General features: G+C 35.4%; 1 protein-coding gene and 1 pseudogene across 1 annotated transcript; both read right to left on the reverse strand.

The window, feature by feature from the left end:
* Positions 1–14,072: 14,072 nt before the first annotated feature.
* On the reverse strand, positions 14,073–17,548 carry LOC149542117 (fe(II)/2-oxoglutarate-dependent dioxygenase 4-like). The gene is made up of 4 exons (XM_089797161.1): positions 16,819–17,548; positions 16,181–16,416; positions 14,716–15,037; positions 14,073–14,399 (listed from the first exon to the last, which is right to left on the reverse strand). The coding sequence occupies exons 1-4, from the start codon at positions 17,080–17,082 to the stop codon at positions 14,145–14,147; spliced, it is 1,077 nt and encodes a 358-aa protein (XP_089653287.1). The 5' UTR covers positions 17,083–17,548; the 3' UTR covers positions 14,073–14,144.
* Positions 17,549–22,663: 5,115 nt separating this feature from the next.
* LOC149542118 (fe(II)/2-oxoglutarate-dependent dioxygenase 4-like) lies at positions 22,664–24,206 on the reverse strand (annotated as a pseudogene).
* Between the last annotated feature and the right edge of the window lie 2,805 nt (positions 24,207–27,011).

The raw sequence follows: 27,011 nt of genomic DNA on the forward strand, positions 1-27,011 counted from the left end.
ATGAATTTTAGGGTGCAAATATTCAATTCTGATCCATTATCTATCATTACTCTTTTTACGGCAAAATTGGATACCATGATGGCTATGCAAAGTGGAAGGGTGTGATCTGGCTTGACCACGGGTATGTCGGTGGGTTTGAATGATAGGGCACATGAGGAGGATAGGTGTCCAACAAGATTACAAAAATCAGTAGCGTTGATATCTAAAGGGACACGAGATTCTATGAGAGCACTATCAAGGATGTTTTTGTACACAAGACTAGTGCAGAGAAGATCTAAAATGGAGATTTGGGCTGGCATGTTCCCAAGGTGTTCCAAGATATTGTACTAGCTTTTTGATGGAGCTGATGGTGCTGGTGACACTGGTGGACCTGCGATGTTAAATCACACTCTTCTAGTGGTGATTACACACTCATTGTTTAGGCCTTAGATATTGATAACATTGACAAAAGGCTCTTTCTCGGATATACAACCTATGAGGCTACCATAGTCTATATAGTATGAAGTGTGGTCATTGTTCTTCCCATGCAGTTGGTTTGGCTGGCGGTTGTTGGTGTTGTTGTTATAGGCTTGGATAGGTGCTTTTCTAAGATTTTGGTTGTTGTGAGGAGGAAAAGCATTTTGATAGATCTATAAGCCTGCATTGGGAGAGGTTTGGGCACCAACGATAATTTCTTTCCGATCAATGAGGTCCTGCACATAATCTTTTAGTTTCATGCATCTGAGGGTGGTGTGACCTTTTACCCTATGAAATTTGCAGTACTCATTGTCTTTGTACCATGTAGCTTTGGATTGGCTTGGGTCGATTTGCTAGGTAGGAGGAAATTTGATGAGGTTTTCCTTGACTAATTTCTCAAAAATGACATCCAATGGCTCACCAAGGGGTGTATAGTTTCTAGGTGCAAGTTGGAATCTGGGCTTTTTCCCTGCAGCTACATTGATGGCATTAGCTTGATTGCTAAACCCTTGAAAGTTGGGTCTTGGATTGTGGCCTTGATAGCTTTGGTGATTCTGGTGTTGGTAGTTGATAGTTTGTTGATTGTTTGGTTGATAAGGTGGGTTGGACTAATTTTGGGAAGGACGAACAATATTCACATGTCTGGTGGCAGTGATGTCGTTTGTTGCAATGTGCTTGTTTTTGTTCCAATACTTAGACTTGTCATTGGAATGTGATTGATTTTGGTTGGCTTCCTTGTAAATCTTGACCACACCATCTTTAATGAGTCCTTGCTCAAGGATCATTCCTTTTTCTTTGATATCTTTGTAGGTCTGCAAATAGTTCATGGTCATGTGGTGAGTCAAGCTAGGATGGGCATTATCAATAAACATTTTCACCAAATGGTGCTCTGGCAAGGTGCAAGATATACGAGTGGTAAGGGTTTGCAATCTTTGTAGATATTCAGGAAGGCTTTCTCCACCTTTTTTCTTAGTGTGGACAAGATCAACTACTAATATCTCTATTTCAACAAGGTGGGCATATTGGGCCACAAATGCCTCAGATAATTCAGCAAAAATTTTAATTGTGCCATATGGTATTCTATAAATCCATTCAAGAGCTGGTCCGACCAAGCTTTTGGGAAAGAGACACAAGAGAAAGATGTCATCGTATGCCACTTCTTGGCAGTGCATGCAAAATTCTTTGATATGTGTGATAGGGTCTCCTTTTCCTCTAAATTTGTCAAATTTGGGTGTCTCAAAATGCTTGGGAAATGGTGTCATGGTAATGGCTCTATCAAATGGGTAAGGACACACATTCTCAAACTTGAAGGTTTTTGGATCATTTCCCTCTTGGATGTTCTTCAAAGCTATCTTCATGGCTTCCCATTCTGAATTAATGGGTGATGGCTGGGGTGCCCCCAATGTAGGAGTGCCTTGAGGTAGGTATGTGCTAGATGGGGTAATGGAATATGGATGGCTTTGAGGTATGGGCTGGTAGGGATTGTACATGGCTTGGGCAACTGAATGGTGGATGATAGGTGGCTGAGGTGGAGGTGGCACATATTGCTGCATGTGTTGTGAGGCTTGCTGCTGATATTGGATTTGAGGTTGGGATTGAGGAACATAAGCTGGTTCTAGGATAAATGGATTGCTTTGTGGAGGTAAGGTATAAGATGGTTGGGAAGCTTGGGGAAAGGATCGGGGAGCTTGTGGAGCTTGACTTTGGATTTGAGGAGTTTGACTAATATATGTGTGTTGTGCCCCCATTTGGGAAGGTATCTGCATGGCAAAAGAGGCCAAGTAATTGGTGGTTGGTGGTGGTGGATTTCCTCCTAGAAGTGGCATAGAAAAATAGTTAGTAATAAGAGGTAATGTATTAGTTGGTGGCAAAGGTGGTGGGAATTGAAAGCTTGGAAATGGAACTGATGGGGTTTGATAGCTTGGTGGCTAGATTTGAAAGCTTGGTAGAGTGGTGGTAGGAGCTTGGGTCACTTGAGAGCTTGGCAGAACATTGGTAGTAGCTTGTGGGGTTTGATAGCTTTGTGGAGTGAGGGTAGTAGCTTGTGGCTGATGGCACTGAGCTCCAAGGACCTAGTGGAAATGATGGAATTGTGTTCTGAGCTGAGGTAAACAAGCTGGGGGTGATGAAGGGTTGATTACTTGGCCCCATGGGTGGCATCCTGGTTCTATATTGCTGAGGTTGGCAAAAGATGCTAGCACTGATTTGGGAGATGGGTGGATTTGGAAGGCTGGGTTGGAGAGCAGCAACAACAATAGTGAAGGGAGTGAATGATGAGGTGTTTTAGGTGAAGGGGGTTTGGGATGGAGTGGTATGGACTAATGGTGGAGTGGTGGTGGCTGGATTGGTTTGTGGAAAGGAGATTTCAACTTGAGTGGAGGCTGGTATGTTTGGGTCTGTTGGATCATATGGGGTGGGTTGAGGCTCTTCTTTTGGCACATATTGAGGATAATTTGAATCATAAGAGCCTATGGGTGGTGGGAGTTGTCCAAACAATGGGTGAGATGGATCTGATAAGAGAGGAGGTCTTCCAAAGTCGAAGACTCCAATGTTGTCCCTTCGAAAGTTAGCCATGATTGTTTCTTTGTTCTTGTCTATAATGGCATTCACTAATACTGCATTTCCTGGTTGGTTCATGAAAGCTTCAATGTCAGTAGGTGATGGTATAGCTTTCTCTAGGCTAAAGGATGGTTGGGTACTCAAGGGGAGCGATGTTGTTTGATCCAAACGATAGGGCTCCATTGTTTCCTTCTTCTTCTTGCCTAAGTGAGTGACGGGTGGCATGAAAATGCAGAATATTTCCTAGGGATGAGATGCAACAATGTTGATGGATGTAAAAGGGGAAGGCTTTTCTATGAAAATGATTTCCTAGGTTGAGGCAAAGCTATATGACAAAACCTAAGGAGGATTGGGTTGGGGATTCTAACTTCAAAGATATGTTGCCAAAGCATGAAAGGTCTGCTTTCCTATGTGCAAGCTTGGTGGTGATTGTGTCAACTTAAGGATAGACTGATGATCCTTTAGGAAGGACACGAGATTGACCACTTGTGGATCAGAACCTTTAGCTCAAGGTGATGAGGGATAACAAGTGACAAAGCTAGATTACCCTAGACAAAGCTCTGTCAAAGGGATAACCTTAGTGATATTGGTGGATTTGGAAGATGTTAGGAATGGCAAACTCTTGGCAAGGTGAAAACAATTTTGAAGGCTTGGATGTGAAGTTTTTGGATTGCTGGCTAGATGGTTTGGTTCTAAATGAGATGGATGAGCTAAAATGCTTAAGGAGAGGACTAAAGATGGTTGGCTTTCCTACAAAGATGACTTTAAAGTGAAGCTTATGTAAGAAGATGTGGAGAAACAAGGGGGTCTAATCATACAAATCATGCCTAGTTGGTAAGGCATAAGCAGGGTTAACTCCTAGATGTTTGCTAAATTTGATAGTGTGATCTAACCAGGCTTCTTGAAGGGCTTTGTTGGCAGCTTTGTCTTTGCTTTGTGGATTTTGGCAATTCGAGGGCTTGGTGTTATTTCCTTTCTCTTGGCTGAAAGTTCTTGGTATGCCTGAGATGGCTTGAGTTTGGCTTTGTGAAACTTTTGTTTGGGTTTGGGTTGTTCTGACATAAATTCTTGAATCTACTTGGCTTTGAGAGATCTTGATTGTTTTGCTTCAACTTGTTCAACTTCTGAAATAGACAGTGACTATGCTAAGTATGCCCTAAGCTAGGATTGACCGAGTTTGGCAAACATTCATTCAACAAATAAAAAAAAATCAAGCAATAGATAGGAACAACCAAATAGAAGTTTTTGATTTTCAGAATGTGATACTTGCACCAAGGAGTGTGTATGTTTTACAAATGTTTCGATCAGTCACTTCAAACACATTAACAGCCTAGATGGTTGTCTACAAGGCTGACAGTTGGTTTAGCTAAGGAGTCATCAATATACCCAAGGTACGTGAAGTCCAAATCCGTAGATGAAACCAAAACAATGTCACACAATCGAGAGGAGCGGTAACCCACTTCTCCTCTTTCACTTCTCAAGGGTATAAAGTTCCTTGAGGCTTAGCCTGAGTGATAGAATCTTGATTTCAAGAGAGGTGTCTTTGGATTCACCTCCCGATTTTTATACTCCACCAGAATGCTAGAGTTGAGGTCATCCAAGGGGTGATGAAATCCCCAAGCAAGCCTCCTAAAACTTAAACAAGATTTTGGATCCTAATCTTATGCACCCAAGATGGCCTCGAAAGATGACAAGGGGAGAGAAGACTTGGATGATCTTGGGCTAAAAAACACGTTTGTTCTTTTACCAACTAACTCTTATGTGTGCTGATCTAGACTTTGCAAGCACTCATGTTTAAGATGCAAATGTTCAATTCCAACTTTAAAATGCGTCAACAAAGAAAAATTGATCAAAGAATGCGAACAAGAAGAAGAGTTAGGGTCACCAAAAAAGTAAACCCGCATGCCCGGAGGCCCTCCACATCAAGTATCGATTAATTTCCTTTAAGGCATTCAAGAGTTGGTGTGATTTTTTTTTAAGCCCAAAACAAAGATGTGTGAAACTCGATTGTCAAGCGCGCGCTCGGAGGCCCTCCATGTCAAGAGTTGTCCAATTTTAATGCCCAAATGAAGTGTTAGCAAGATTAACTTTCATTCAAGAGATTTTTTAACTTAGAAAAACCACTTAAAAACCCAAGTGAGTGGAGTTTGATTTTTGTGGAGCACTTAACACCCTCTTAGGTAGACCCATCCCCATAGATGGCATTGAGATTGCAACCAATGGTTAAATTGATGGGTGATTAAAGAGGGTGAGTCCAACTACAAACTCACTCAAAGCATCTTTAATAGTTTTCATAACTTAAGAAATTTCTAAAATGTGGAGCTAGGTTCTTTTTATCCCCAAAAATTGAAGTGTGAGATATTGCAATGGTTAATTGATCTTTTGCATTCAAGATTATGTTTGTTTGTTTTAAGCATGCATTCCAAAAAAGATTGATTTTAATCCATGAAATTCAAGATTATGTTTGAGCAAAATTCATTCAAAGGAAAAATGTTTAAACATTCAAGTTCATTTTAGCAACATGCATTCAAAGACAAGTGTTTAAACATTCAAGTTCATTTTTCAAGAGCATTAAACCATGTAAGGAGAACCTGCAAGAAACATAGTTAGTGGTTTCATATATGCTCCAACCTGTAATAGCTACAAAAGCCAATTTGATTAGTAACTCAAAAATATCAAAAATTCGAAGCTTAACTATGAAGAAAATAAAATCAACTTTTTTTGTTCTTTTTTATAGGCGTAAAAATGCTTAGAAAAACCTCTACTCTATGGAACCACCAAAAGTGCAGGAACAAAGATGCTAAAACAGAAATGCAACAATAACAGGTGGAGATGACAGTTCATCAGGAGGAGATGCCAAATTGCGGAGATGCTTATCTATGGAGATGCTAAACTGTGAAGATGATAGTTCAATTTGGCGGTGCAAAAAATAGGCGAAGATGCTGAACTGCAGAGACGATAGTTTAGATTGGCGGTGGCGGAGACGACAGAAGATTAGAGGTGGTAGCAGATACGAAAAAGTATCTAGTGGAGGCGTTGAACTATAGAGACGATGGTTGAGGTTGCGAAGATGACAGTTTACCAGGCGCAGACGACAGTTCACCAGGAAAAGACACCAAACTTCAGAGACGACGGTTGAGTTTGTGGAGATGAAAGTCTACCAGGCACAAATGATAGTTCACCAGGCAGAGATGCCAATCTGCGGAGATGACACTGTGCGTGAACAAAACTTAAATGCATTAGTTTTCTTAGAATTTTTTAATTTTTTTGATTATTTTTGGGTTTTAGAGGGTATGTCTTCTACCCAAGTGCACCCTTCAACCTGTAAAAAAAAACAAAACACCCTACAATCCACTTAAACAACAAGAAACATTAGATTATTAGTTTATAAGAACAAAACATAGAGTGAAATAGATGAATGGGCGTGCCAATAATGTATATGATAAATATGTTAGCAAGAGAACACTAATCTATTAAAAGAAACAAAGCATTAACTAGCATAAAAATCATAACATATGAGATAAACAAAGTGAAAATCCTCAAATGAGAATATGAGCCATGGAATGGCTCTCCCAATGAGGATGGTCACTTGATTTAGGGATGAGTCTATTATGTGGATGTGGGATGTATGCTCAAGATACTCAAACTATGCTTCAATAGAGATGGAAAATGGCAAATTGGTAACTTTGTGAGCTCTCGATTTGGCATTATAAGGGTATGGTTAAAGGCTTTTGTTTTTCAAAATAGCATTATAACTTTAACTCAAGGATTGTGATGAAATGGCTTGGGAGGGGATCCAATTTATAGGCTAAGGGCTTGAGGGTTTGAGGGCTAAGATGCAAGGATGGGAAAAAGCTCATGGAGGGCTTAGATTGCATGAGAGGAGAGCACATGGATTGTGCTTCCTTATAGCCAATCAGGGAGTGACACATGTCACAGGGTGAGTGGATGGAGAAAAGGGAAAAGATGAGTCAACAAAGGAGGCTCAAGGGATAATATTTTCATAAAGACCCTTCATAAATGGCTTGTAAGAGCAATGAATGGGCTTGTAAGAGTCTTTATGGCTTTGTAAGAGCATTCATGGTTGGGTGGTTGAGATATTTTGGAGGGAGTTGAGATTGTTGACTTTGCTTGTCTTAGGAAAGTCTTAAGCTTGCTTAGGGAATGTGACAAGGTTAGGGGGGGATTAGAGGTGATTTAAGATTAGACTAATCTTGTTAGAGATATGCAAGTGGATGACATTTAATGAGGGTGGGTGAGTTAGTGGCTAAGCTTGGTTAGTATGAGTGGATGGGGTGGATTAGGCTAAAATGGAGGTTTAGAGATACACTTAGGGTTAGAATAAATAAAGTTTATTTATCTCATAGGTTTGGTTTGAGGAGATATTTATTAAAACATTTTTAATAAATATGATAATTAATATTTAACCTTAGTTAAATATTTTGAGTTGGGATTAGGGGTAGAAAATGATGGGATTAGCCTTTAATCAAAACTAAAGAAGGATTAGAAGATTTTGGAAGAGGTTAGTGGTCTTAAGGAAATTGGCCAAGTTTTGGGCAAAAAATAAATAAATAATTTATTTTTAGATTTTTGGTCAATTTATTAATTAAATAATTAATAAATAAGAAAAATAATGTTTAAATAAGATTTAAATATTTTTGGGAGGGATTCCTTAATTAAATATTTTTAATTAAGACAAGGGGATTTAATGGCACAAAAATTAATTAATTAATTAATTAATAAATGATGATGTCATCAAGGACTTTTTCAAAAAATAAAAATACTTTATTTTCTAAAAGATTTTTAGGTGTCTACAATAATAATCTATCATACATGTACTAATAGTCGATCATTTTTTTAGCTTTTTTGGTTGGTGATTGACCAATGTGGACACCACTATTGGGACATTTTATAAAGACTACTAGAAGACTTAATGACAAGGATCAATGTTTTTTGAGTGAGCAACTATTGGTGCATGAACAAAGTGGGTCTCAAGTGAGCATTTTGAATTGACACTTTTTGACCACTTTGTGCTCCACGATCCCTACAATGATATTAGTAAATACCCAAAATCCAAAACCTTAGCTTTAATCTCTTCACTCAACTACTAAGCTACACCAAAATGATCTGCAAAATCCAACATACCATTTAGGATTTCTAGGTGTGTGAAGTAAGGATGAGTGGCTACTTGGTCTTGTTCCCTAGTAGGAATTGCATTTCCCATGTAAGTTTTATCATTTGGTCAAGAAATTTTTCCCATAGGTTAATAATATATGTGACTTCTCTTCATTGCAATGACCTTTACAATTGATATTCAAAGAAAAATTTAGTTTGAATAATCATTGTGAGTTTCTTAATTCATCTTTGGTCCTACTTAGATTAACATTAAATTATGCAATACAACACCTTGTAATTTCTTCAAGGATTATTGGGTTGATGCACCAAGTTGTGGTGCCAAAAACATGACACAAAAAGAAAATTTTAAAACTCTAAAAGTGTGCATGCCCTTTTTAAAATTACAAGTTTTAAGATATGGCTTACAAACTCACAACCCATTCCATTCCATTTCATTTCTTTTTGCTACTGCCTTCTTTCTCCTCAATAGCATGCACACGGTTTGTAAAACTTGAAGAATTTTCTCACTCATCTCCTCAAAATGCCTCCTCATCACTGGAGATCAAGATTGGGATCACATAGTATGTTTTTTACTCTTGTTTTTTCATTGTTATACATGTTTTTGCATTGTTTTGTAAGTTTTTACATTGTTTTTTAGGTTTTTTCAATTTTTCTTTAAATTTATTTATTTATTTGGAATGCAATTGGTTTCTTATCAAGAAATGTGAATAATCAACTACCAAATCCCTAGCCAAATCAACAAAATCAAAATGAAAACCATCCACAAGATCCAAACCAAAATTGTCCACAAGATGAAAATCAAAACCCTTCACAAGAAGAGTGAGAAATTCCGCAACCTCCACCAATCAAAATACCTCCTCCTGACACCCAAGACAATATAATGAATGATATAGAAAGAGGGAAAAGTAAATTAGAAGCAATCATTCTAGTAGGTTGAAAGCTTGTGGAAAAACCAATCCTATGAGAGCACAATTGGCATCCTCCCTTGAGTCCATTATGAGCCATGTAGCTTCTGTTAGTGGTCAGTTGGATATTTGGCATGTTAAGAGAGAAGAACAAACAAGATATTATGCAAAAAAATTATCCTATAAAGATGTAAGAAAAAAGGACATAGCAAAAGGTAGCAATTGTGCATTGTTTAAAAAGCTTGGAGAACAAGACACTGTTAAACATACAATTAAAAGGTTCTCCATTCATTGGTGCATACATGATGATATTATAAATAACTTTTAGGATAGATGGTGGATGGTCTTTGATGCCCCTCCCTGCAATAATCACGAGGTTCAAATGTATTTCTTAAAGAATTTGTATTGTGAATTTTTCCTTGGGGAGATCCCCAATTATTTGATATGTTAGAATCTCAGAGTAGAGGTGGGGGTCATTATTTGAGAGGTTGGGGGCATGTCGTGACCCTAATGTAGTTAAAGTGTCTATTATCAAGCCACAGGGTGAGCATGTGATTATTATTTCAGTTGTGAAGGAACATGTAGAGACTAGTACTCTAGGGACTATCAATGCTTTGATACAAACCCTCATTCATTGCGCTAGTCCATTAGTTTAGGAGGAGCCTTCTTTGCATTGTAGTCACATGTGCACATCATGTGGATCTTTATGCACATTTGGTAGTCATGTTGGAGATAGTATGGAGGATGGGTTAGTCACTGATGAGTTCCTAAGTGACACATTTGGCATTGATAGATAGGTAAATTGCAATTATAATAAACTAATTTGATCACATTTTGTATGTACAATGAATGACTAATTAATTAGCATGTGTTGACATTGTTCAAAACTCAGGGTAAGAGTGTTGATGGCCCTAGTACACCCGTCAATGAGTCAAGAGGCATGTATCAATTTAATTATTTAAATTAATACATATATTTATTAAGTAATCATAAGAAGGATTGACCCAAAAAAATTATCCATGTGCATCATTTCTCTATTGGACCATTGACATTCACAAGGGACTCTGAGCCTAGGCATGATACGAGCTTCATAGAGGTACATTTATTTTATGTTAATTTAAATAATTTGATTATATTTGTTTCATGTTTCATGTTACATATAAATTGTATTATATGACATGTAGTTGTTGACGTCCAAGATGACTCCTCATCTTCACTAGTCCATCGATCGTGGAGTTGTTGCCACGGTGGCTAGTTCAGATCCATTGACTGAGGTATGAAAGAATTTTTTTAATTTTAGTTTTTATTTATAATAGTTAGTATTTAAATTTCAAATGTTATTTATAAGTGATTATATTGATTGAATTTTTGTAAGGCCTTGTTACACCTGATTGTCCACGAACCTTTGAGGTGGATGTACAAAGTGACTGTTTGATGGTGGTAAGAAAATAATTAATTTTGTGTGTACATATATTTGACTTCAATGTATAATAATTATTGATTAATAACTACCTTTTTTGTATTAGCTCCAGCTAGAGAGGAGCCTAAAGAAGAGGACGAGCGAGTGTGTGAGGAAGACTTTCTCATCTCCCTCCACGCAATGACCAAAGACCTCTAGAGATTTGTTTACTTCCCCTCGTGGGAAGGATAAGATATAGGAATAGACACACATGTATAGGCATTAGTGGACATATATTTTGAATTTTATGTTAGTGGACATATTCAACATACATTTGATGTATATATGACATTTTATATTTGATTTATGACATACATTTGATGCATGACATTATTAGACTTATGACATTATTGGTTATCATGATATATTATATATTTTTTCATGTACAAAATTATTGATTATCAAAATATATATATCTTGTTATTCTTGTTTATATTTTAAGTACATTTCATTTATTTCATTTGAATATAATTTGCATCCAAAATGATGCAGAGTGCTCACATCAAAAGCTAGTGGATTCCCAACAAGAATACTTTTAAGGCAAACTACCTTTCCCACCTTCCTAAGTGTCTTTGAAGACTCTTTTCAACTTGGTTACAACATTGAAAAAACTTATAACCAACTTCACAAAACTACTTGATCACTTTCCCTATTCAAGACTTGGGAAGCAATAAGGGAAAAATGAACAAATTTGAGAAATGGAACATAATCAACTTTTTGCTTCAAACTAACACCTTAGACACTTCAAGGAACACCTAATAATTATCTCACAAACTTCAATATGTCATCTATTTCATCCTTCCAAGATATTCTTCAACATCCTATGAGTGAAAACAATCTTCTAACATCCTATGACTATATTTTCTTTGCAACATGTAATTTGTTGATTTTCTACCAACTCTTCACAAAGAAAAGTGATTATGTTTCAAACCCATGAAATAACTATTAAGACAACCAAGAAGATCCTTAACATCCTCCGTTAACTCCATTCAGTGATAACATGCAGCTAAAGTAGTGTTTCATTCTAACAAAGTATGGGTTTGCTGTTCTAAATAGGGAGTAATGATATTTGACAATAACTCACTAATCCTATATACAAGTTTAACATTAGCAATGATTCCTTGCCATATAAAAAGAACTTAATAATCACCAACACCTTATACCTCCTCTAACTTCATAGAGGGTATTTTCATGATTTGATACACACACACACAACCGTCTCCTTCTCTCTCTCTCTTTCTCTCTCTCTCTCTCTCTCCCTCTCTCCCCCCCCACTCTCTCTCTCTCTCTCTCACACACACACACACACTACCATCCTCTACTCTCTCTCTCTCTCTCTCTCTCTCACACACACACACACTCCCACCCCCTACTCTCTCTATCTCTCCCTCCCTCTGTCCCACTCTCCCAACCCTTTCTCTCTCACACACACACTGCCATCCCCCTCTCTCCCTCTCTCCCCTACTCTCTCTCCCTCTCCCTCTCTCCCACTCTCCCATCCCCTAATCTCTCTCTCTCTCTCTCTCTCACACACACACACACACCCATCCCCTACTCTCTCTCTCTCTCACTCACTGTCCCACCCCCTACTCTCTCTCTCTCTCTCTCACACACACACACACACACACACACACACACACACACAGAGTCATCCCCTTCTCTCTCTCTCTCTCTCTCTCTCTCTCTCTCTCTCTCTCTCTCTCCCAATCCCCTTCTCTCTCCCCCTCCCTCCCTCCCTCCCTCCTACTCCCTCCCCATTCTCTACTCTCTCTCTCATTCTCTACCCTCTCTCCTTTCCTCTCTATTGAAATTCAGGCTTTAAAAGTGTGTACACACTAAAGCGTGTACATGCTATGCAAGCCAAAATGTAAAAAAATGCTTTAAATAGTGTGCACATGCTATTTAAAGCTTTGGATTCTACCAAGCCTAAGACTTGGTCTTGCCTTGGGGATCCAACCCAAAGGTTTGGAGTCTCTAAATTGGTCTGAGACGTGTTTTGCTGCGAACATACAAAAAATGATTGATTTTTCTAATGTGTTCTCCTTCATGTTTCTTCGTGGTTGAGCATCGATAAAATTAGGTTACATGACATTGTAGATTTTTGTGTTAGCTATATAACCATATAATTTATTTTTTAATTGAACTATTTCAAGTCTTTCAACTATAATTTCTTTTGAATGTATGTCCATTCTCTGTCAAAAACCAATGTTTAATAATTGGGCTGTAGATTTTAGCTCATTCATCAAATTTCACAACTTAGTTTTTTAGAAACTAGACTCCATTTTACACACTTTGAAAAAAAGAATTTATGATTTATGATTTTAGTTTTCAATCATTTCTAGGAGGAGCACATAGATATTTCACATTTTTGGGATGTGTCCAATTAAAAAATTCAAAAAAAAAAATACACATAATAAAATTACCCAAAAAAATGGGTAAGCTACACAATGTTAAGTAACTTTTGACTAAAGTGATTAAAGAATTTCAAAAAAAAAAGTTAAAATCTTAGGGGGGGCACACTTTGCACCATATTATGTTTTTTTTCTTCTGAAAAATCAGTTCCACATTCTGTGGCCCTATTTTTTGAGGGCATAAACTAAACCATTTTGAAAAAAAATTAGTAGTTTAGAAACTAGATTCAAAGGACTACTACTTTTGTTTTTGTCATGTATTAAAATTTTGAGCGTAACTATCTTCAAATTCTTGTCAAAGTTCAAAACTTGTTGATTTCAGAAAAAATGTGGGCACTTATACCCCTCTTTTGGAACCACAACTTCTGCACTTACCCTACTAAAGGTTCTGTTCTCAACAGTTTTCTTTCTTTACTCAAAAAATCTCTCTTCCAAAATATACAAAGTTTTCTACCTTGATATCAAAATGGAAACGTAAATTTATAAATAAATATTGTTGAAAATATATATTTGGAAGTTCAATGTTAATCTATATCTTTAAAAAAGTTACATTATCAATTGTTTGTTGGTGATAGATTAAAATGCTAGATTATACAATTAGGCAAATTCTTGTTTTGTCATGCAAATGGACTTATAAAAATCTTATTGTATTTTTTGTTCAAGCTTGATTTTTTTCTTAAATGGTTATTTGTTTTAAAGAGTTGAATACTTTATTTGATCATTGTTAGAATTGAAAAGAGATTTTGCTTCTAAATAGATTTGAAGAATAAATGAAATTGTCTATTTAACTTGATGTAATATCTTTTTCCACACTTGAAAAAAAAAAAAAATAAGTTTTTTCCCTAAATTCTATATTCATTTAAACAATGTAATTTCTAAAACTTTATTATAATATCTTTCGAAGTTTCATTAGAGTGTTGATGTTCTTACCATTAAAATCCAAACCCCAACTGCACTGAATGAATTTCAAACCCAGATATAATGAATCAATCAAAACATTATCTTTCAAAGTTTCTTTATACTGTTGATGTTCTTACCATCAAAATCTAAACCCCAACTGCATTGAATGAATTTCAAACCCAAATATAATGAATCAATCAAAACATTAATAGTAATAATAAAAATAAAAATATTAATGAAATGATCTCCATGTTCAAATAGTGTATACTCCTTAAAAAATTATATAGCATTGTCTGGACCATATTAATTCGAGATCTATTACTCTCGTTTTTCTATCTTAAGCAGGTCTAAGTTACCTTTACCAATAAGCGATGAACTTTGCTGCTGCCTAAGAAACTCTCCATACAACATAGATCTATACAAGGGAGGGTGAGTTTCATCAACCAGTTGTGGAGCAGGAGATATCAAAGCATCCAAAGCAGGCCCATTGGCTGCTGCAATTGAAATTCTTGTTCTCTCTGCATTCACCACTGCCCTGTGCTCCACACTTTTGTACCTTCCATTGCTCACAATCTGTTGCCAAATTAAAAATCACATATTTAATCTCAGTACCATTTATTTAGATAATCTTTTGATGCATAAAATCTTTTCTATTAATTTATAATATTAAAATATATATTCACAAATTAAAAATCACATATTTAATCTCAGTACCATTTATTAAGATAATCTTTTGATGCATAAGATCTTTTCTATTAATTTATAATATTAAAATATATATTCACACTAAAAAGGAATCTAAAAATACAGTATCACCATGGCAGAAAGGCAAAGCAGCTATTCATAATTAACAAATGTAGATCTATGTAAATTTATCAAAAGCTCATACCTCCAAATGGTCGCTGACATTGACAACAAAGGTGTTTAGAAGAGGTTCCACTGCCACCCAATGATCCTTATGCCGCACTTGCAGACCTCCCACATCATCTTGTAAGAGTATGGTGAGACCCCCATGATCAGAATGGGGTACAAAACCCATTGTAACCTCTGGTTCAGGGCACTTCGGGTAAAAGTTTAGTGCACCAATCTGAAGACCCTCTTTGAAGGCAGTTTCTATGTAAGTTGGCTGCAGTCCCAAGCTTTCAGAAATCGCTGCCATTAATTTCAATGCCAATTTTCTGATTTCCTTGAAGTATTGTCCAGCAACCTCTCTATTTTCACAAAAAACTAGATAATGAGCTAACAAAAATGTGGGTTTATAAGATTCATCTTAACCAAAACAAAAAGAGATTAGATGCATTTATTTCAAACTGAGTGAATGCTTCGGCACTTCTAGTGTAAGATCGGAGGCTTAAATGTCACATACTAAGATTTGATTCTTAGACTAAAAGTGTTGAATAGTCAAAATTGACTGACTTTTTTAAAGCTTTAAAAAGATGTCCGCTTAAGGCCCCTTTGTACATTGCTACTGAGCTAGTTTTAGGTGAGTCTCTAGATTGGAATTGATATTGAGTTACCAGGTTCTTTGTGTCTGAGCTTTCATATAGGTTCTTTATTATGGCATGCTGGCGCATGGAACAGGAAAAACTATTATAATGATTTTGGACTTACAAAATTCAATTGGAAGTTACTTTCTCAACCTAGGCATATTGTGTTTGGGGAGGCATGGGTGCTTTTCTGAATGCTCAAAAGATTTAAAAGGAAAAACAGAGCAATCAGGATACAATTATCTGATATTCAATGTTTTCATGGAGCTCATCCACAAAATCTTTTTAGCTATTCGATGCCGGAGCATGAGGTTCATTCTACTAAATTTGCTCAGACACGATCCTGGGCTCATCCCTTTTCGATGTCAGAGTCTTACACTCAACGAGACTTGATTCCTAATAGACTCTTTAAAGCAAGAATCTAATATTTAAACAATAGAAGCCGATAGCTTTAATTTGAATTGTCTTTTTTTTAATATAAATGATCAATCATTAGGCATGGATGACCAATGCTACCAATGTGGTTTGGGGTTCCTGCGGGCTATCAGTTTGGTGTTTTTAAGCTAGGATTCAAATGTAAGATCTTTTATTGGTTGTACCACTCAACTATTGACCTTTCATAACCAATCAATCTTTGATTCGGAAGTGACTTATTTTCAACAGACATTTTATCTCTAAACAGGGCTGCATGCTCATTCTCAATGATCATCAGCAGAGCAAAGCTTTGGTTTTTATATTTCAATATCATGTCGGTTTCATTCTGGAAAGTACTGATCCAGATACTCCATGAAAATATTAAAATCTAGACTTCCTTTTCCATTAATATAACTCAAGTTTATCTGATAACAAAGGAGAGAAACTCACTACCTGTAATTTGGAGGATTGTCTGGAGTATGCAGCACAGGATGGCAGAAATGCTTCAAATAATCTCTCCAACTGAAAAACTGATCAACTTTGACATTGAAGCTGGTTCCATATCTCACTGGATCCAAAACATCATTGTTCCCATACTTCATCTTCTCTTCAGAGGAGAGCAAGAAGAACTGATGGGCTACATCTAACATACTGGCTATCAGAGATGCCTCAATCCCATGATTAATTACCTGCCCCATTTCAGAAATGTTTCAATTCCAGATGTCCCATTCAATTTATCATCAACTGCAATTGAAACATGAGATAAAAAAATTCACAATCTAATGTTCTTGCTGCACAGTGCACACGCTACTAAAGATGAAATATCTTGTTCATAATCAAAGCAATCAGTATACAAAGAGACTAAAAGTTATCAGCTTGTGTTTAACATAAATCAAGATTTAGGCTGCACTGGTAAATAAGTTGGCTTGAGGGTGTGCGTAGTTCTTCTTGATCTCGGGTTCAAAACTCTTCCAGATTTAAGAGGTGAGACATCTTGCGAGCGTGCGGCTGACACACTCATGTAAGAAAAAAAACAAAAATCAAGATTTAATGCCTGGTTCAGAACTTGAGAAAGATGGGAAGAACAATACCCTGAAGAATCCCCATTCTGAGCAAGCCTGGCCAAGAGCTTTAATGGTTTGAAGTCGCTCATGTTGGGATCCATCAAGCCCTGAGATGTCAATAATTGGTATACTCTCTCCTTGAATCACTTGAGCAGCTGATGGGCGCTTGCTCTGAGGAAAGACATATTGACGAGGCACTGAATTTATAACGCCTTTATCCAACAGATATTTGATACCCTTCATATGGTCATCATCAAGATCCTTGTTTGATTCAAGGGCTAAAGTAGCCATAGTACCAGATATCAATGCATTCAAATTTGAGACTAGTATATCTATACTGTTGTTCTGTGACCTCCTCTTACTACTAATTAGGGTTGTAACGAAAGCACAGCCACCAAATTTTATCGAATCAGTGTCTAAACCTCAATCCTTATGGTATCAGGAATCTTACACTATGAATGACCCATTAACTATTTATAAAAGTTTATTCATACCCTTGTCTGGATCACGGTATCCGTACATCTCTATATCACGATGAGCATCACTCGTGAATGTGCCAGCATTAATTTAAATGTCTGGATATGATTGAAGGCATTTTTAACTCTCAATTATCTGCAGGCAACTGACCATATCACTCCAAATGTGTAGCTTTCTAATGAAATAATTAAACCAGCAATTACAGTGAACCCATGGGGATTGATAATGTCAAGGCAATCCTTACAGTTGTAATCTTTTGTCATGGCAGCTTTATGTCTATTAGTTTATAATGAAAAGAAGACTATTTTATTTCTGGTTTTAAGTCAGTTTTTCATTTAACTTTCATTTATCAATTTGAAAGATCAATTATATAATGTTATATTTTTCAACTAAACACTTATTGTCGTGATTTTCTATTCTACCATATGATTTGAAATACATTGAATTCTTAATATTAATTTTTACACTAATTATTTTTAAAAAATTTAAAGACTTTATTTTAAAAATTTATTTTCTATCATTAATTTCTAGTTTGTAATTGACTACTAGTATTTTTTGTAATATAATCATTTTTTGAACTCTAAAATAATAAAATATATGGTAGTTACTTAGTTCATTAGGTTCCTTTTTTTGTTTGAAAAAGACAATATTTAACTATGACTGCTTGCATTATTAAGAATTAAGTAATACATTTTATCACAATTTATTATATCTAATAATGTTTAGTTCCTCTCTTATAGAACTATAGGCAACTGTTAGTTTTAAATTAGTAATTAAAATATACAATATCAACCAAACAAATTGCATCAATTTTTTTTATAATACCATATTTTGATATGTGATAAAGTCAAGATGCACAATTATTAATAAAAAAGAGAGTTTTTAAAATTTAATTGGCTAAAAACTTTTAGCCTGTATGAGCCATTTTTAGAAGGCAAATGTATAGATAAATTTTTGGAAATGGAAAAAAAAACTAGATATGCTAAAGTACATTTTTTTAAAATTAAGATTTAAAACAAAGATAATATATTTTATTTATTGAATTTTTTTATAAATCTAGATTGAAAAACTTTAATAAATTTAATTTAAGATAATATAATATATTTAGAAACCAATTATAAAATTTATTTTCATTATATCTCATTTTTATTATCAATATATAAAAATGAAAAATAACTATTCTAAAAATCTAAATATTTGATATAATTGATTGAGACATGACGTGTCATATCTTCATAATACTACTTCCAATTCTAGACTTCCTACAAAAAAGTTATTTTAACTTCATTTTTTTTTCCCCTTAATTGATAAGTGTTAACAAGGGGGCAACTCACATGTACAATGCATAGAAATGACCAATGAAACCCAGAGCATCCCAAAAGAAGACAAACAAGAGCAAACCAAAGCTTCTAAAACACTTGCACTACCCCCCAACACAACAAAGCTTGGGAAACAATCATTCACCTACTCGTCCATTTTGGGCAACCAACAAATGCTACCTGCTATCAACCATTAAGAGTCAAGGAAACCAATAAATCCCAAAAGAAGTCAACACCTCAAGACAACCCTATCAAGTACCCAACAATGCAACATCCTTCTCCAAGTTGATAAGAGATGGGAGACCCCACCATGCCTTGGGATCAAAGTCTTCCAAAAGCTCCAAATCCTGAACAATCACATGATAGGCCACATAATTAGTCGCACAATTAGCCTAATGATAAATGTGGTTCGATGAGTAATCTCCTAATTGATCCAACTAGTCTTTGACATAATCCACCCACTTTCCCAAATGTCAATCGAAGCATAATGAAAAGTAAGTGTGTTGATGTAGAGAAGGGAATCTCCCCCAATTTTGGTTTCATGCAAGTCATGTTTCAAGAAAAGTTCATTTGCAATGGCTAGAGATTCTATCTCAGCCACATTGTTGGTACACTCAATTAAATCTTTGGAACCTCTTGAGTATAAAATTCTCATCATCATCCCTAATGACATAGCCAACCTTGCCTCTAGATAGAATTCCTTTGGCAACATCATCAAAGTTGATCTTCCATCTAAAAACCTTTGGATATCTCCATCTAATCTCCACCCGATTGACCATGGTCTTATCAAGCAAGCAAGAAGGACATTTCAGCTTGGGCCTATTGACATTCTTTTGTCACCCTTTAGCCCATTATAGATAATGGATTAGAGACATTTTTCATGAACCAAATTTTGTTTATTTTCAACCAAGAGATGTGGTGTATTTTTGGCATTCTTAGGTGCACAAAAATATTGTGCATTTTCAAGCATCATAGGAGGTCTTCTTTTCCCATTCAACTACTTAGGTCAAAAAATTTGTACATTTTTGGGTGTCATAGGAGCTAGCATCAAATGAGTTCAAGCATCATAGGAAGCATTTTCTATGCATTCAACATGTTTTTCCTATTTGATACACACTTGGACCAAAAGCAATGTATTTTTGTGCTCTATGTTGAATCACAAGTGAAATTATAGAATTAGAAAGTCATGTTGCAATGTTATGCAAGCCAAAACTATATTGTATTTTCATCCTTTTCTAACATCACAAATTAATTGTAAAGGATGGAAGATCATGTTACGATGTTATACCAATGTATTTCATGCCTATGTATGGTCAAAAGGTCTTTGAGAGGGAAGATATTTCTTGTTGTAATGTTATGCAAGCCAAAACTATTGTGTATTTTTGTGCTTGCATTAAATTTTTATAATGATTGTGATAAGACCTAATAGCTGAATATTTATTGTTGAACAACATTTTTTGGCTTCTACACTTCACGTACACACTTTATCTTCCTTTTTTGCTACTTTTAGAGGGTATGGGCATGGTTTTATTAACTGTAGGAGTATTTATTGGCCCAAATCCTATCATTTCATGGATTGGATACACATAAAATTTAGATTTTTATTTATTTATTCTACTTGGGCTATCTTTTCCTTCTACATAATTCTTCATTTCTAGTTGTTTTTTGTCATTTCACAATCAAATGTATAGACGGAATCATATTTTATTTGATATTTTATTGATTGCAAGTATGTAACTTAACTCCATTGAGGTCAGAGTTCAAACTCAACTATTGTAATCTAAGTTATGCTTGATTTATTTAAAAGGAAACCATGTACATATTTTATAGGTTCTTCTCTGTTTGCATTTTGGCAACAACATTATTCTCTACAATTATAATTCCTTATGCCTTCCATGAATAGAAATCTCAATTGTTTACCTTATTTTGCTAGTCTAATATGTTGTGCATCCTCTTGCCTTGTATCGATTATTTCTTTGTTGTTCTTTCAAGTTCATGTGTTGTGTTTAACCTATTGTTTAATGTTGTATTGTGAACTTGTTTCCTTTCAACATTTCATTAGTTTTAGCCTGCATGTGATTCATTGGAAGATAGATTAGAGTCAAGATCTATGTGTTTGGGATCTTTACTCATGTTTTGTGTAGCCATAGACAAAGTTAGTAACCAAATTTTAATTTGGTGCATCACTCTTTCCCTTTCAGCATTCAATTTTCATGTAACCATTCTCCCTTTTTTCTAAATGTTGTAGTTTAGTTGTGTCTTGATTGTAAGGAAGTCAACTTTCTTTGGAGATTGAACCTCAAAGTGAAAGTCCCACACTTGGAGGTTATTTCCATGTCACAAAAGGTTGCTTGAGGGACATACCTCAAGTGTGGGTGCAAAATTTTGTGTCAACATGGCTATTTCTTTTGGATTTCCTTATCCCATTTGAAAAGAATGACTTCTTTTTCTTGGTTGTCATGTTAGTTTTTGTTTCAATAATGGCATCTAGATGGTTTGATGAGATGATCTTTTCTATAGGCATGACCTTTGAAAATTCTTATGTCCTGGTCTTTCCAAACCTACCAAATGATCAAAGAGGGGACTTCCTTCCTCAAAGTAGACGACAAGTTCTTCTTGCAAGTAAAGGGGCAACTGATTAAGAAGTCTTTGAAGTTATTTTTCCTTGTGCTCTGCCATTGGAAAGTCATCACTAACTAGTCCCAACAGACAACTATCGCCTAACAAGTTAAGAAGAGATGATCTACACTCTCCTCACAACATTCACACATGTAGCATCACAATGGACCATGGAATCTAATCTTGTACAATTTTATTCCCTCCTTTGGGAATAATTGTCTTGTGCCAACATAAAGAGAAGATCCATTCCTTACAATCCTTAATGATAGCCTAAATGGCATAGCTAAGTTTAGATAAATATACTCCATTTTGGCTCCACTTCACATAATAACATTTATTTTGTTATTAATCCTACAATATCTTTTACCCAACTCATTAGTCGATGCTACAATTATATCCTAGGGTAAAGTTAGTTTGACTAAATTGGTCCATTTACAGTCACCACCTAGAATTGACTCCTCCTCCTCATGGAGTTCTAAAAATTAACATTGATGGTTCTTCTTGAGGGAATTTAGGCCCTACTAGTATTGGGGAAGTGGCTCATTGTAGTTCTGGTGATGTTAAATTCTTTTTCTCAGTATATAAGGTTGATTACACTAATAATCTCATGGAGGCTTGGCTATTTTATTTGCTATGGAACAATGTTGCTTGCGGGGATGGACCAAGATTATTTGTGAGTCTGATTCCCAAGTGGTGGTGAACTTGCTTTCCTCGCAGGAGCTTGAGGATGTTAGTTGGCAGCTGGCCACTATTATTAATTAGATTATTCTCTTTTGTACCTCTTTTGAGTTCATTAGGTTTACTTATATTCCTCATGAATAGAATAGTGTTGCTGATTGTTTAGCCAAATGGACTTCTAGTCATGATTTGGGCTAGAATATTATGGATAGGGGGCAAGTTCCCTTTGAGATAGTGCAAGAATTTGATGAACTTGTTGCTCAGGATAGAGCTCCTTGTTGAGCTCTCCTTGTTGTATTTCTTTATGTCTTAATAAAAATTTATCCCTCTCTTTCATTCAATAATATCTTTCGAAGTTTCATTATAGTGTTAATGTTCTTACCATCAAAATCAAAACCCCAACTACATTGAATGAATTTCAAACTCAAATATAATGAATCAATCAAAACATTATCTTTCAAATTTTCTTTATACTGATGATATTCTTACCATCAAAATCCAAACCCCGACTGCATTGAATTAATTTCAAACCCAAATATAATCAATCAATCAAAACATTATCTTTCAAAGTTTCTTTATATTGTTGATGTTCCTACCATCAAAATCCAAACCCCAACTGCATTGAATGAATTTCAAACCCAAATATAATGAATCAATCAAAACATTAATAGTAAAAAAAATAAAAATATTAATGAACTGATCTCCATGTTCAAAAAATGCATACTCCTTAAAAATTAGATAGCATTGTCTACACCATATTAATTCGAGATCTATTACTCTCATTTTTCTATCTTAAGCAGGTCTAAGTTACCTTTACTAATAAGTGATATACTTTGCTACTGCTTAGGAAACTCTCCATACAACGTAGATCTATACAAGGGAGGGTGAGTTTCATCAACCAGTTGTGGAGAAGGAGATATAAAAGCATTCAAAGTAGGCCCATTGGCTACTGTAATTGAAATTCTTGTTCTCTCAGCATTCACCACTGCCCTGTGCTACATGCTCTTGTACCTCCAATTGCTCACAATCTATTCCCAAATTAAAAATCCAATATTTAATCTTAGTACCATTATTTAGATATGTTTTGATGAATAAGGTCTTCTTTATTAATTTATAATATTAAAATATATATTCACACTAAAAAGTAATCCAAAAATATAGGATCACCTCGCAAAAGTTGCAGTGCAACAGAAAGGAAAAGCAACTATTCATAATTAACAAATGTAGATCTATGTGTCATACCTCAAAATGGTCACTAACATTGACAAAAAAGATGTTTAGAAGAGGTCCCACTGCCACCCCATGATCCTTATGCTGCACTTCTAGACCTCCTACATTGTCTTGTAAGAGTATGGTGAGACCCCCATGATCAGAATGGGATACAAAACCCATTGTAACCTTTGGTTTAGGGCACTTTGGGTAAAATTTTAGTGCACCAATCTAAAGACCCTCTTTGAAGGTAGTTTCTATGTAAGCTGGCTATAGTCCCAAGCTTTCAGATATGGCTGTCATTAATTTCAATGCCAATTTTCTGATTTCTTTGAAGTATTGTCTACCAACCTCTTTATTTCCACAAAAAAACTACATAATGAGCTAACAAACATGTGGGTTTACAAGATTCATCTTAACCAAAACAAAAAGAGATTAGATGCATTTAATTCAAACTGAGTGAATGCTTAGGCACTTCCAGTGTAAGATCAAACAGCTTAAATGTCACATACTAAGATTTGATTCTTAGAATAAAAATGTTGAATAGTCAAAGTTGACTAACTTTTTTAAAGCTTTAAAAAGGTGTGCACTTAAGGCCCCTTTGTACAATTCTACTGAGCTTGTTTTAGGCGGGTCTCTAGAATGGAATTGATAACTTCATTGTCTTTTTTTCTTCTTTTTTTTCTTAATTATAAGTGCTACCATGGGGGTAGCTACCATGTATAATGCACAAAAATGACCATTCAAACCTAGGTAGTAATCTAATGCAACACCCAAACCATCACAAAAGTAGAGCAACAAGGGCCAACTAAAGCCACTAAAACCCTTGTACTATGAACCAACACAACAAAGCTTAAGAAACAATCATTCACCTAGTTGCCCATTTTGGGCAGCCAATAGACGCCACATGTTACCAACCATCAAGAGTCAAGGACACCAATAAATTCCAAAAGAAGCCAACACCTCATCAAGACAACCATATCAAGTACCCAACAATGCAACATCCTTCTCCAAGTTAGTAAGAGATGGGAGACTTGACCATACCTTGGGATCTGAGTCTTCCAAAAGATCCAAATCTTGAACAACCACATGATTGGCCACATAATCAGTCATTTGATTAGCATCCTAATAAATGTGGTTCAATGAGTAATCTCATAATCGATCCAACAGGTCTCTGATGTAATCCACCCACTTTCTCAAATGCCAAGATCAGAGTACAATCAGAAGTAATTGTGTTGATGCAGAGAAGGGAATCTCCCTCAATTTTGATTCCATGTAAGTCATGTTTCAAGAAAAGCTCAATTCCAATGGCTAGAGCTTCTATCTCAGCCACATTGTTGGTATACTTAATTACATTTTTGGATTCTCCAAGTATGAAACTCTCTTCATTATCCCTAATGACACAACCAACCTTACCTCTACCCTAATTTCCTTTTGCAACACCATCAAAGTTGAGCTTCCATCTAAAAACCTTTGCATATCTTGATCTAGTCTCCACCCAATTGACCCTGGCCTTATCAGGCAAGCAACGAGGACATTTCAGCTTGGACTTGTTGATATTTTTTGTCACCCTTTACCTCATTACATATAATATATCAGAGATATCTTTCATGGGCCAAGTTTTTTTTATTTTCAGCTAGGAAATGTTGAGTATTTTTGGCATTCTCAGGTGCACAAAAATATTGTACATTTTCAGGTGTCATGGGAGGTCTTCTTTTCTTGTTCGAAAAGTGCAAACCAAAAATGTTGTGCATTTTTGGGCATCATAGGAAGCCTTTTCTTCTCATTTGACATCTATTTCTCATTCAATGTGCATAACGACTAAAACTGCATTGTATTTTTGTGCTTTGTATAGCATTGCAAGTGAAATTGCAGAAATATATAATCATGTTGTGATGTTTCATAGGCCAAGTCTATAGTGTATTTTTCATTCTTTTCATAACATCGCAAGTCAATTGTGAAGGATGGAATTTTTTTTTGTGATGTTATGTAGTGTATTTCATGTTTGTGTATGGTCAAAAGGTGTTTGAGAGGGAATATGTTTCTTGCTACGACATTATGCAAGATGAAACTATTGTGTATTTTTATGTCTATGTTAATTTTTTCTGATGACTATGATAAGACCTGAGAGTTGAATTTTTATAGTCAAACTTTATTTTTTGGCTTCTACATGCGACGTACACAGTTTTCCTTCCTTTTTTGCCACTTGTAGAGTGTATGAGCATGGTTTTATTAAATATGGGGGAATTTATTGGCCCAAATCTTATCATTACATGGATAAGAGATGCATGGAAATCAAATATTTTCTAATTTATTCTACTTGGGCTCTCTTTTCCTTCTACAAAGTTATTCATTTAGAGTTGTTTGTTGTCATTTCATAATCAAATGTACACACATAATCATATTTTATTGATTGTAACTGTGTAACTTAACTTCATTAAGGTTGGAGTTCAAACTCAACTATTGTAATCTGAGTTATCCCTGATCTCTTTAAAATACAGCCTTGTACACAATTTCTAGGCTCTTCTTTGTTTGCATTTTGGAAACAAAATTATGATTTTTAATTGTATTTCCTTATGCATTCCATAAATAGAAATCTTAATTCTTTACCTTATCTTGCTCATCTAATATCTTGTGGAAACTTCTTTCCATGTATGGTTATTTCTTTTCTGTTATTTTAAGTTCATGTGTTGTGTATAACTTGATGTTGAATCTTGTATTGTGAACTTGTTTGCTTTCAACATTTCATTAGTTTTAGCATGCACATGATTCCATCTTGGAAGATAGACTAGAGTCAAGATCTATAAATTCGAGAGCTTTATTCATGTTTTGTGCAGCCATAGGCAGAGTTAGTAACCAAATTTCATTCTAGTGCATCACCATTTCTCTTTTAGCATTTAATTTTTATGCAATCCTTCTCTCTTTTCCTCAAATGTTGTAGTTTAGGTGTGTTCTTATTGTAAGGAATTTGGCCTTCTCTAGAGATTCAACCTCAAACTGCAAGTCCCACACTTGGAGGTTATTTCCATTTTACACAAAGTTGCTTGAGGGTTAAACCTCAAGTGTGGGTGCAAACTTTTGTGTCAACAGGGTCATTGCTTTTGGATATCCATATCCTATTTTGAAAAGAATGACTTCCTATCAATGGTTGTCATGTTATTTTTTATTTCAATAATATCATGTTGGATGGTGTGGATGAGATGGTCTTTTCTACAGGCCTAGCCTTTGAAAATTCTTATGTCCTACTCTTTCCAAATCTACCAAATGATCAGAGAGGGGGTTGCCTTCCACAAACTAGAAAAAAAGTTCTTCCTAGTTAAGAAATCTTTTGATTTATTTTTTCTTGGGCTCTTCCAAGCCCAGTAGGCAACTACCACCTGAAAAGTTAAGAAGATATGATTCACACTCTCCTTGTAGTATTCACACATGTGGCTACAAGATGGACCATGGAATCTAATCCTATACAAATATTTTATTTTTAAACATTTTTAGTAGAGGGAAACCTAAAGGAATGACCCCTATTTGGGAAGCACCCAACATAAAGAGAAGAACCATTCCTTATGCTCCTTAATGGTAGCCTAAATGGCATAGCTAAGTTTAGTTAAATACACTATGCTTTTTGGATCCACTACACATAATAACATCCATTTTATTATTAATTATGTAAGATCTTTACTTAAATCATTACTCAGTGCTACATTTATATCCCAAGGTAGAGTAGTTTAGCTACATCCATCCATTTATAGTAATTTCCTAGGTTTGACTCATTCTGAACCACATGGTCACTAACTCTATATACAAAGGTTTTAGTTAATTAAGGAATGTAATCATGTATTTACATAATGTCAACAAGGTTTTCATGCATATCCCAAGAATCCCTCCAAAACTCAACAAACATCCCATTTCCAATCTTCCATG

The sequence above is a fragment of the Cupressus sempervirens genome, chromosome 8 (assembly GCF_028749045.1).
Source record: "Cupressus sempervirens isolate cs-2001-9-10 chromosome 8, ASM2874904v1, whole genome shotgun sequence".
NCBI lineage: Eukaryota > Viridiplantae > Streptophyta > Pinopsida > Cupressales > Cupressaceae > Cupressus > Cupressus sempervirens.

Bases quoted from the DNA above. Each gene is read 5' to 3' on its own strand.
- LOC149542117 (XM_089797161.1), bottom strand. From the start codon at position 17,082: ATGGCTACTTTAGCCCTTGAATCAAACAAGGATCTTGATGATGACCAT. The intron at 15,038-16,180 runs GTAGTGAGTTTC...TTGTGAAAATAG, and splicing joins GACAATCCTCCAAATTACAG to AGAGGTTGCTGGACAATACT. The intron at 14,400-14,715 runs GTATGAGCTTTT...ATTTGGCAACAG, and splicing joins ATGTCAGCGACCATTTGGAG to ATTGTGAGCAATGGAAGGTA.